General features: G+C 39.4%; 1 protein-coding gene across 8 annotated transcripts in view; it reads left to right on the plus strand.

Annotated features, from left to right (window-relative positions):
* Positions 1–12434, plus strand: part of PHACTR2 (phosphatase and actin regulator 2) — a gene marked incomplete at its 3' end in the record, with an annotated part of 133576 nt that overhangs the window by 63426 nt on the left and 57716 nt on the right. For 6 of the 8 annotated variants that reach the window (XM_081295189.1, XM_081295190.1, XM_081295192.1 and 3 more), the window contains 2 exons: positions 6008–6088; positions 11057–11215. The exons of 1 other annotated variant lie outside the window; for it this stretch is intronic. In XM_081295189.1, the coding sequence (XP_081151315.1) occupies positions 6008–6088; positions 11057–11215 (240 nt within the window). The remainder of the gene's footprint in view (positions 1–6007; positions 6089–11056; positions 11216–12434) is intronic. One more of the 8 variants, XM_081295193.1, reaches the window with a different exon arrangement.

The following is a 12434-nucleotide window of genomic DNA, read 5'->3' on the forward strand; positions in this document are numbered from 1 at the left end:
TTGGTGGGACTTGGGCATGTTTCCCTCTCTGAACCAGTCACTGTACCAGGCTAATACCATCTCTTACTGGAAAAATCTGGGAGCCCTCAAGCCTAGAAGCTAGAAGGGAAAAATGGTTTCCCAAAAGACAAAAATTAGGGGTCTGTTTCTAAAAGAAGTGGGAAAAGATGCTGTGCATGCCTTCTTCCCCACCCCCACCAGACATTTAGATTACCCAATGTCTGCTCTGTGCAATATGATTATTTTTTGCAATATTATTATTTTTAAAAAACAAGACATCCCTCCGAGGGCCTCTACTAGAATATACAACTATGTGCACATGAATTTAGCAATAAACAATGTACAAGTGGCACATGCTATAAGATAAATAACAGTAAGAGCTGATGTTTGTTGAATGCTTTCTAAATTCTAGGTAATGGTCTGTGCACTTTATCTGATTTAAGTTATTTGATCTCCTCAAGAACCAGTAAGATAGCATCCATGATCCTATTTTGCAGATGAAAAAGCTGAGGCACAGAGAAATTACTTGGAAGGTGCAAGATAGTGAGATCGCCCAACAGGGGGCGCTATTTGAAGAGTTCTTAAATTCTCGGGAGGATTTCACCTAAGAGAGAGAGAGAGAGAGAGAGAGAGAGAGAGAGAGAGAGAGAGAGAGAGAGACAGTCGAATGCAAGGAACATTAAACGTAAATGAAGGAACAGAGCTGAGGAGTTGCCACAGATGTTTAGGAAATGATAAGAAGTAAAGTTTGACTTTAACATTGGACGTATTTAAAAAAAAAAAAAGGTACAAAAAAAGTGAGGAGAAGATGGATTAGCAGGGCCAGATATAAAGCTGGTTGCTGCTCCAAAAAGTTCAGCTCTGCTTTAATCTGAGCATTTTTGAGCAGGGGAATGGCATGATCAGATAAACAAGAAAATGGCCAGACCTCTGTATGTTTTCAGGTGGGGGTGTTGGCTTTATTTCTCTGCTTTACATTCTTGAGATGTTTTGGAAGGCTTTTTCAATGTGGCTGTTGGGTGGCGCTGGGGTGGTTATTTCTTTAAACGACTAGCCACCTAGCCTCCATGAAGAGTCTTTTAGAAAGCAGACCATTTTCTGACGTTCTATTTTCTGTAACTGCTATTGAAGAGGAGTAAAGCCAAGCCAGCTCTTATAGAGCACTTTCAACCCAGGACAAGTGGTTTTCTGTGTTTCTGTCACACTTTTACAGTAAGGCCATTCACTACTCAGAACCAAGAAGATAACAAGGCACGCTTATTTAATAGTCTCTATTTGCTCTTCTATTTTGTTCAGTCATTAAACGGTGTTGGAATTGAGAATTAGGACTCTCTTTCCTCGCCAAATGAAAACACAAGTGACTTGTTGACTACAAGATTTACTCTCACAGATACTTCCAGAGTAATATGAAAAATCCAGGCCAAGTATCCACTGAACAGAGCCGGTGGCATATGCCCCAGCCTTTTTTTTTTTTTTTTTTTTTCCTGAATGCAGGCTCCACGGCTACCACTGAATGCCCAGGACATCATAAATCACTTCTAATTTATGAAGCGCCCAGCCAGTCGTGTGCTACACCCTGCTAGCTGCTGGTGTCTGTCCTCTGCACACTATGGGCTTCCTTCTTCAGTGCATACAGAGACGTTTTTCAGAAGATCCATAGGACAGAAAGCCGAGAATTTTCCCTTAGACCTTCTCAGCCAAAAAGTAAAGGAGGGAGAAGACAGAAAGCTCTTGTTCCTTAAAGTTTTCCACAAGCCACCCTTGCTTTCTCTGAAACGGGGAGGTTGGGAAGGGACAGAAAGTGAGACCGTTATAGTCCCTAGCCTATTTTCTTTTATTCACTTATTTAACAGATACATGTATATTCAGGGTGCCAGTAACCTGCATACGAGTCACTACTGGAGACACAGCAGTAAGCAGAGTTTTGGTTCTCTGAGATTATACTTATACGTGTCAGGGGATGACACATTTTGCAAGGAAATAAGGTGGATAAAGATGAGAAGGGGAGGTAGCAATTCAGATATACCTTGAAAGGTTTCTAATAAGGGGACCTTTGAGCAGAACTTGAAGGCCATGATGGAGTGAGTCAAGATGGGGAAATAGTTTCTTGGTAAAGACAGAGGCCACCATGCAGAGGCATGCCTGGGGAAAGAGGGGACAGCAGGGACTGGAGGAACTAGAGTGAAATAGCCAGGAAGGGGTGGTTGGGAGACAGGCAGGTGGGAGAGGGGACATCCTCAGGAGGCTGCCTTAGTGACCCATGCTGAGGAGTTGAGATGCTGTTCAAACTGAGATGGAGAGAGGCTGGGAGTCTGGGGAAGACTGATCCTTTTCCAACACTTGAGAAACTGGAGTGTAAGCTTGAAGTCAGGAACATGGGGATCATGCTTCCTTCACTTTCAGAGAGAATCCAAATTAGTGTTGTTGTAATCAGGATTGAAATGTCAAAGCATTAATTCATCCAGTGCAGAATAAGATACAGAAACCATGATTCTGCTTGATCCCAGTATAAGAATCGCTCATGCTTTTTCAATTAGGAGAGAAGAGAGAAACCCTGAGCCATTTATTTACTCAACAAGTGAGGGTCCTTTTCCTGGAGAGAGACTGCTACTACATCTAGTGACCTGCAGTCCTCAACTCTCTTCCCTGGCAATATTTTGTTTATGCTACAGCTGTGGGGACCCCCACTCATATTATTAAGGGAGCTGCGCAGATTGCGATGAGCTTCAGAGTCAAACAGCAGCTGCTGCAATTCCTAGGACCACAAACAACTTCTAAATAGTCTAGAGCTACCAAAAAAACCTACGTTTGATTAATGTGCAGAAGTTACAGAGAATTGAGATTTGGATGTCTCATGAGGAACAACTCCCTAAAAATGAGGGTGATCGATAACTGAACTGGACATTGAGGGAAAGTGAGCATCCTGCCCCTGAAGGTTTGAGAGCAGGTGAGCACACGTCAGAAACGTTCCTGAGATGTCCCTGTCTTCTGAGGCACGTTGAACTAGAATGACCTCCCAGATTCATTCCAATGTAGAACCCGTCAAAGTGCCCAGTGAATGTGCTCTGCAAACACACAGACACTATATAAACACAGGGCAAATATTTTAAAAGGTGAAGAATGAGATACTTGTACTTCAGTGAGAGCAGGGGTTGGAATTTTGTGCCCAACAACATACCTTCCAGGCTCAGTGGGCTCCGGTTTGTTCTCATTGGCCCTGTACACAGTTATCTGCATTATGTGTTAAAAATGCTTTCAGCCAGAGACCAAACAAATAGCCAACGGCATTTTCCTATCAGGGCCTGTTTATAGGAGGTAGAGCAGAAGAACAAAGCTGTTGCTTTTGATTGCTGGCAGGAAGCCAACCAACGCTGCTGCTTCAAAGCTACAGGATTTATATAGAAAAAAAAGGGAGGATTTTCTTTTTCTTTCTTTCTTTTTGTTTTTTTTTTTATAAAGCAAAGATTAAGTTAGAATTAAAGCAAGAGAAAACCCAAAATTCAAACTAAAAAATCCTCTGGGATCCATAACAGAAAGGCAGAAATGTAAACAAAATACATTCCAGGCTATGAGATGAGTTTTTGGTGTAAGAATGAAAGTTTTCTATGGTGTCCATAGCAGAGATTACAGAATGACCTTCATTCATGATACAAGCTCACGTGATATCTAAGCTGGACGATTTGTCCTTAGTGGTCATTGACTCTTGTCCCTTGTTTTACAGATCATGAATTAGAGGCCCTGGAAATTGAAGTGACTGCCCAAGGTTACCCAACTTGTTGCAGGAGTTCTGGGACTAGCATCCAGAACTTCTGATAACTGCATTGTGTTTTAGGCGATTTTACTGACTTTACTGAGCAGAGAGTGGATGAAGATAAGAAAGACAGCAAGAGTGGCTGCATTTGGAATTGGCAGTGTGTTAGTGTTGCCAGAATGTGACTGACCCTAGGACCAGCAGCACATGCTGCTGCAGTTGCCACCCCCCCCCCCCCAGCCACAAGTTTAGGGCAAAACAGCCGGGAGGTTCTGGCCCATCCCAGGAATGGGGGCTGAGACACCTGTTGCAAGAGGTCTCTAGAATCGTGCCGCCCTCAGATCCCAGGCGAGCCTGAATGGGCGTGGGCAATCTTTGGAACTACCTGCAAAATCTCAGCAATGCTCCACCTGTCATTGTGGGTGCTGTTGTGTGGCTTCCTGCACTGAGAAGCGTTCTCTCCTTTTAGACAAGAGTCTGAGCAAATTGAAACTGCATTTAAACAGCAGCACTCTTTGTATCAGAAAGAGAGCCAGTGGAAGAATCCCTCGCCTCCTGCCCTATTAACTTTGTCCTTTGAAATCATCAACCTTTGAGTGAGCTGTGGTTAGTTGCTTCTGGAAGAGAGGGTGGGGAACTGGGTGGGTGAGTAACCTAAAGGAAGAGAGGGGAAGCTTTCATGTATGTCTCCTCGAAAATAAGGTGCTCATTGGCATTCTTTTTATTCTATCCAAAATATGTTGACAGAACTTACAATAAAGAGCATAGACACTATACATATAAATGAAGTCAGAGAGCGGGGAAGGAGAAGACATGACTTGGCATGTGGAACCAGGGGTAAATCTCAAGTTCTATCAGAACTTTCTAGAAACCAGGATAAAAAAGAAACACACAATTGCCAGCTATCAGAAAGGGGAACAAATCCAATTTCTTCAAGAGAGACTAGGTGTTGCTATTCTGGGGCTCATGCCATTAGTAAACACTTAGGGAGACTTTCATGTACTTGATACTAAGCTCACTGCTCAGGGCATGTCTGCCCTCCCCTCTCTCCCATCAGTGTCCTTGCTTCAGGCCACCTGGAGCACAGGAGAAAACATGTTTTTAGTGTATCACATGCTCTTTTTTGTGTTTGTCAAGGCAAGTCTGAGGGTAATGGACTTTAGTTTGCCTTTGGTTCAGCTGAAATTGTGTTGTCCAGAGTAGTTCTGGGATTTGCAGATTATAAAACCAGGAATGGGAATCTTATGGAAGTCAGAAGTCAAGGCTTCCTGGGCTGCCCAGTCTCTCCCAACATACCTTTCTTTCTCCTCAAAGTGTCCTGGACCCCTTACCTTGCCCTTCTCTGCTGTGACAAGTTACTTTTTTGAACAAAGCATCTGGAGGGAATAGAGTTTTTCAGAACATACTTCAGGGGGAAGTTGACTCAGGATTGGGAGGTAACGTGACTTTGTCCCTGAAACCAGGATAGGGAGCTAATGGTTCCATAGACATTGTAGGGTACAGAAACCAAAATTATGCACATACAAGGTGAGCACTATGGATGTCCTGCCCCCGTGACCTTGAGCTCCATTCTGAAGTTGTGCCAGGAATACAGATCCCTTCCAAAAGATGGAAGACTTGGTGTTATGACCATGTCCCCTCATGTGCCTGTGAAAGCCGCCAATTCTTAACACCCTTCTCTACCTTCCTAAGACTTGGGCTAGTCATACCAGAAGCCTCTGGAATTTGTGAATATGGGAGTGCAAAGAGTTACAAAAGTGCAAATCGCTGAACTTTTATCACAGATGGTATGAGAGAAAACTCTAGAAAAGTCTTCCCTTCTCACTGGGGTTCTGATGAGTTACCTGAATGTCGACTGGGAGTTTGTGGTTTGTTGTTTTTAAAAGCAAACATAGGTATCCTCTTCATAACTATATATCCACAAAAGCACATGTGTTGAAACGACTCATTATTAAAAGAAGCAATTTCAAAGCACGAAGTGGCCTCTATCTCTGTAGTTGGTATGGAATATTGTGTCTGGATCCTTAGCCACAGATTACCATTTGAAAGACCAGGGCTGGTGGCTGGGCTAAAGATCATGATGTGGAGTCATTTGTCCTTGTCCTGAGTTGGTTCAGCTCCATTCACACCTTTTGTGGGGCTGGGGTTGAAGCCCTCATAGGAACAGAATGAGTGTATTCAATTCTACTTGGAATGATGTTCATAATTATTTTAAGCAATGACTTGATTCTTACTTGTGCTTATTCTTTTCAAAAGTATTAGAGAGGAAGATATCCACAAGACAAAGTAGAGAGGAGCTGATAAGAAGGGGCGTGCTTAAGGAGTTGCCTGATCAAGGTGAGGACATTAACCATACCTTTAAAATAACTGATCCTTCATCCTTTGGTCCTTCTTTCATAGTCTCTTGAAATTTAAAATGATCGTGCTCTGTGTCAGATAAAGCAGCAAGTAATGCTGCAAGAGTCTGCTCTGATTTGGAATATCTTTGTGGGCAGCAGAGAATCTGAGGTAGTATAGAAAAGAAATCCAGTGATTTTTTTAGTGAATACTTCACTGCAGGTCACTCTGAACCCAAAACTCTGCCCGGGTGCATCAGTGGCTCGGGATGCAGATAACAATGCAATGCTTGCATGACTCCTTCTCTTCTCTGTTCTTGAACTTGAGACTTTCTCTCAAGTTAAACTCGATTGCTTGAGTCAATGCAGTTTTAGCTTCTTCATGCCTTATTTGTTTCTTAGGACTATCAATAAAAGAAGAGATAGCAAACATGCCTCTTGTTTTTTTACTCTTTGTGATATGTTCAAATGTGCAATCAATAAGGCATGAATGGGCAAATTCACCTGCTTTATCCTTTCTTTCAAGTAATTTTTTCAGTATTGTTCTCTTTTCATTTCTAGTTGCCTCTCACCTTGTCGCTAACAATGCTATTTCCAGTTTTTGAGTTTTTTCCCCTTTTCTTTTAACCTTCTTTCTGTTTTTCCTCTATCCTCCCAAAGAGGAATCATGCTTCAAAAAAAGTTAAGGTTTAGATAGAACTGAGTTTGACTCTATAAGAGAAGGCACCAGCATTGGTTATTTCCCCAAATAATTCATACTGAGTGACTCTCTTTATTCCCACTACTAGTAGAACTGGAAGACATTTGCTGCAACTTTGTTGAATTATTTATTACCTCCCCCTTCTCTTGGAGAGGTAGAGTATTATCAATGAACTTTTATGGGAACAAATAACATGATATTTATTTGGAATCAAAATAATAGTATTTCTCTTTTTTCCTGATAAATGTTCCTTTGCAAAGAACTTAACATTTTTTAACATTTGCTATTTACAAATATAAATGACATATTTTTTCCAACATCTGAATAATTCCAAAATGGAGCTAGGAAATGCTTTACTGTTTTACTCCTCCTCTTAAAAAAAGAAAAAAAAGTGGTGGCGGTGGGGAATCAGGAGTGAATAGCTCCATTTTTACTAAACCCTCACAATTTGGATATTTTATTTCAATTTCTGACCTGTCAAACTTTTCTCACTCTATAAATGAACTTTATGTCTTCCCCAATTTTCTGTTACCTTGAAGCTATTTATTTCCTGTCTGGGACTTTTAAAAATAATAATTTTTAAAAAATGCACATCCTTAGCTTTTTTAATTTGAAGGTAGACACACAATATCAAAATTCATGTCATGTCCATCCCCTCTGCAGCCAGTAGAGTAATTCAGTGGCCACTGAGAGCTGCAGACTGACCATCAGAGTTACAGATTGACTATGAATTTGGTATTTTTTATTTGAAAATATTTTTTAAAAAGGCTTTAATTTTTTTCCAATTAAAAATTGTAGGAAGAAAAGATTTTGCTTTTTCATCAATCTAGAAGCAATGGTCAATTTAAAGAAATGCTTAGTACCCTTGGTTCTATTCTGCCTAATCTGTTAAATGATTTGCAGCACAGGTTAAAAGTTCTTGGATTAACATGCACTTATTTCCCAGAAATCTGACTCTATTCGACCTTTTTTCACATGTATATATTCCTGAATATTAGAAGTTTTGAAATATTAATGAACGAGACAACTTTTAACCTAAACATAAGAAACTTAACTGAATTTTGTTTCCCATCTTTTGCCAGGTCCCTGTATAGAACTATAAAAATTATCTAATATTTGAAAGTTCCCAGGGGTGCCCATCAGAAATACAGCTCTTCCCCCTTTCAATCAAAGGCTGGAGAAAAGAGTTTTCTGTCATTTTCCTAAAAACAATTATATTGAGAATTTCAGTCTGAGAGACTAGAAGCTGCGTTTCTGGTGACAGCCTCCTCGCCTCAGCCAGTGAAGATTCATTCTTGGCCTTGATCTTCTTGACCTTCCCATAGCTCTTGACAGTGCCTGTCAATTATGCCTTTTATTACACGGGCCAGCTAGACTTTTCAGGTCCCTCCAGCTGCCCTGGGTGTGACCCTGTCCCATCCTGTCCCATACCTCATTCTCAGCTATTATTATTATTCCCTTTAGATTGTCTTACTTTACACCAAGTTATAACTTCACTCTGAAAGTTCAACAGTTAATCTCCTCTCCTGAGAAGCCTGTGTGTGGTCTAGTCCAGGTTCCGTCCCTAACTCTGGTTCTTTCCTTCCTTCCATCTTTTCCTTACCTGTAACATGAGGGCACTTTTGCCATCCTCCTTTCCTCTCTGCTGGTGTGGCTTCCTGCTGGTGATGAGCCACCTACCTTTGGTCATACATGATTCCCTTCTCCGGTTCCTCCTTTAACTCTACCTGCTATGCCCCTGTTTACCAGAAAGCGGTAAACCTCTTCAGACACTCTTATGCTCTTATTGAACGATTGGTTTCTGTTTATGCTTTATGTCTCTTTTTGCTTGAAGCTCAGTGATATTTCTGAGTTCTGGTTCCTTTGCATATGAACGCCCCAGCTTCTCAATCTCTGCTTGCCTCAGCATCGCCCAGCCCCTTCCTTGGCTTAGCTAAGAGACAGGCTCCATGTCAAGGATTTCATTTTATTTTAATGCTGAAACAACTTTTGTAAGACACAGCACTAGAAAAGCTTTTCAGACCGCGCACTAATGGATTAGTATCTTGAGTTCTTTTCGGTTTTAGTCTTCAATTCCATATTTATTGCAACCATGTCTCTTTTTTAAAAAAGTTATTTTTATATGCACTAGTTTTATTTTATGCCTCAAAGTAAGTATCTTCCCATGTTGTTGACTATTTCCATCATGTGATAATCCAATTTCTTCATATGACAAACCTAATTTTCTCTCTAGTTTTTTTTGTTCTAAATTTTTTCAATAATCAGTTATTTAACCTATTGAAGAGTATTCATATAATTGCTTAAAATTGTCATTAACGTGATTTTAATGTCTATTTATTACCAACTAAAGTCAAGGAATACACACATAAATTCATTTGATTTTTTTAAAGTTTTTTTTAAATCCAAAGATTTTTTTTAATTTTTAACTTTTTTTAGGTGTAGGTAGATGCAATGCCTTTATTTTACTTATTTATTTAATTTATGTGGTGCTGAGGATCGAACCCGGTGCCTCACTCGCGCTAGGCAAGTGCTCTATCACTAAGCCATAATTGCAGCCTAATCTGAAGATTATTATACAAAGAAGTGGTTTTATATTGTACTTGAAATTGTCTATCCCCAACCCCTTTAGTATTTTTTTAATATTTTTATATATTATATAATATGTATTTTTATTTTTATTTTTATGTTAATTTAAATTTGGTTTTTAAATTTTTTATTTTTATATTTTATATCTCATTGGAATGGTCTATCCCCAGCCCTTTTTATACTTTATTTTGAGACAGAGTCTCACTAAGTTACTTAGAGCCTCACTAAGTTTGCTGAGGCTGGCTTTGAACCTGCCATCCTTCAGCCTTAGCCTCCGGATCCCCTGGGATTACAGGCATGTTCCACTGCCCCTGGCTAAAATTGTCTATTCTTACATCATTTTAATTTTATCTGGGCATATTGTAACCCACCCTCTTCTTTTATAGCTAATTGCTTACCTTAATTTTATTGAAATAGGATTTACTGGCAGTGGCATTTCCTTTAATGATTGTCTATTTTAGTTTTATGCAGAAATCAGATTATAGGTTCTTAGTAGTTTACTTGACTAAACAACAGTTGCTTTTCATTTTGAGCATGACATAATTCCACGATATTTATTTTTTACTGGTCATGCCTTTTTTTTGTTGTTGTTGTTTTGTTAAGAAGGCCAATGAATTTAATTGTTGAATCAAAGCAAAGAAAATTTGGGAAATGTTTTCTGTTTTATAATAACTGTTAAAATAAAATTAACAAACAACTGCATAAAACCACCTCTAATCACGCATTTCTTCAACTTTACTGTATCAAACTTTAATTCACTGATTTTTATTTTACAATGATAGTGCCATTTTTCCATAGATGGAGTAAGGGTAATCTTTCAAGCATCACTAATTAGAAGTTTCTACAGATCCCTTTTACTTTAGAAAAGCTCAGGAATTATCGAAGTCCAAGGATTAAAATTAGTTATTTATGATTTAGATAATACATTGGAAATTTTATTATAAGCTATGATTTTAGAAAATTCCTGTGTAATTGTTTTTTTCCAATGTATGTTTTTCCGACTAAGTTTTCTAGTTATTATTAGGCTACCTTATGGACTTTTGGGTAATTCTATAGAGCAATCGCCTGAGTACATTTTAATCTTTCCTTAAATAAGACAATGAAAATAAACTTAGCTGTGCTACCATTGTCCCCTGAACACAGAGTGGCAGATACATTACTGTGTGAAGTTAATACACCGCATATGTAATACATTCTGCAGACAGTGGTGCTTGGAAACTTTCCTGTTCCACCTCTAATTGTTTGTATGTGTAATTACATTTCATGTTATTTGTGTATTTGCATACACCTTGTGTTTTTGGTGCATGTTAAAATGTTTATTTCATTTTTCAGATCATTCCTTTCACCATTCAGTTTCTGGATGACAAAGAAAAACACATAAATATTGACTTCAACAAAACCTAAGCACAAGAACACAGGAACTCTACTGCCCTGGGGTATTGTGCAATTAGGATAATCAGTCCCACTGCCTTGAAATGGCACGTGAATTTTCCCTCCTTAGCTGCTTTCTCTCAAGACTAAGGATTTTCTAGCTCTTTCATTGTAGATAAATTATTTAATGAAACAGTGATTCGGCTCCAGGGATAGAAACACGAACTCAGATCCTACTATCCTGGTAACTGGGAAGCTGGATATTAAGAAAGCCATCAAGTTAGACATCTAGGTGTTTCTTTCCCATTTTAGATGGAGATGTAACAGTTAACTTTGAAAATTCAAACGGGCACATGATACCCATCGGAGAGGAATCTACCCGAGAGGAGAATGTAGGGAAGTCTGAAGAAGGTAATGGCTCTGTATCTGAGAAATCACCACCTCGGGAGGAAAAGGCAGAAGATAAGAAAGGTAAAATAAAGAGAAAAACCCGTATTATTTCCTTTAGTATGATTTCCTTTAACTCAATGTCAAGAAGCAAGTCTCAGGCTCCAAATAGTGACCTAAAACCAGTGGTCCACAAAGAGGAAGTCTGAAATATAAAGAAGAGAGAAATGATAATTAGGGGACAAGAAATAGGGTAATATCCTCAGGTGGATGCTTCCATTTCATAAGGCATAGTTCGTTTTTTTAATTATTAAAGAGGATCAATTACTAATCAGAAAGGGTGGACTCTTCAAGTATTAGGATGTCTGAGAATATTCTCCTTTTTAAAGATTTTTTTCTTTAGGATCTTAAAAAAAATGAGATATTGGAACATGTTTCTCACCTGGTTTTAACTGGGCCCTGTGAAGAGCTCGGCATGGAGGAACACAAAAACCCGCATGGCCCCCTCAAGCTGGCACTCCCTCTCCAAGAGTGGGACTTAGTAGGTGGCATCAGTAGACCCAATGTTGTAGGTTCTAGACATTTCTAAGAGAAACTCAGGAATGGTCCCCAGAAAACTGATTATTGCAGTCTCTGCTTTGTGATTGATCTGTGCAAATACAGTTTCAAAATGTGCTAGAGGCAATGATACTATTCCCCTGAAGTCTTCTTTAGAGGCCTTGGTTTCTAGAGTGAATCTGCTGTGTTGATTACAGATATCTATGACATGCATGTCTATCGCGCACCCCCAGAACCTTCACAAATTTCTCGTTGTGGATTGATTACATCTCGATACCAATGCTATTCCATGCAAGAGCCCCCACACGGCAGACTTACACAAACCTTGAGCTGAACATCCCCACAAGAAGAGGTTTTACTGGGAGAGACCAAATGATTCCCTGTGGCACAGAAAGGAATTCTCAGGAAACAGACTATTTTCTGTTCTGTAAGGTCTATCTCTGCATTGAACAGCCGAAACTTGACAAAACCTCATTTGCATTCCATAGACATTTCTAGTATTCCTAGAAGTTGATGAGAGTGAACTTCTCTTCCTCTGTTTTTGACCCAAATTGTCCAAAGACAAAGGGAATAGAAGGGCTTTTGATGGCTTTATTAAACAGACCAGGTAGCTTGACACCATTTTCTCTGGAAGTCCACAACCACTTTATTTGCACATACATTAGTCTTTTAAAAAAGCTTCAAAAGCCTCTGTAAATGATCTATTGGAAATTTATTATTTTGCTTTCTTCAAATCTGAAGCATA

Source organism: Spermophilus citellus (assembly GCF_964194105.1).
Source record: "Spermophilus citellus genome assembly, chromosome: 5".
NCBI lineage: Eukaryota > Metazoa > Chordata > Mammalia > Rodentia > Sciuridae > Spermophilus > Spermophilus citellus.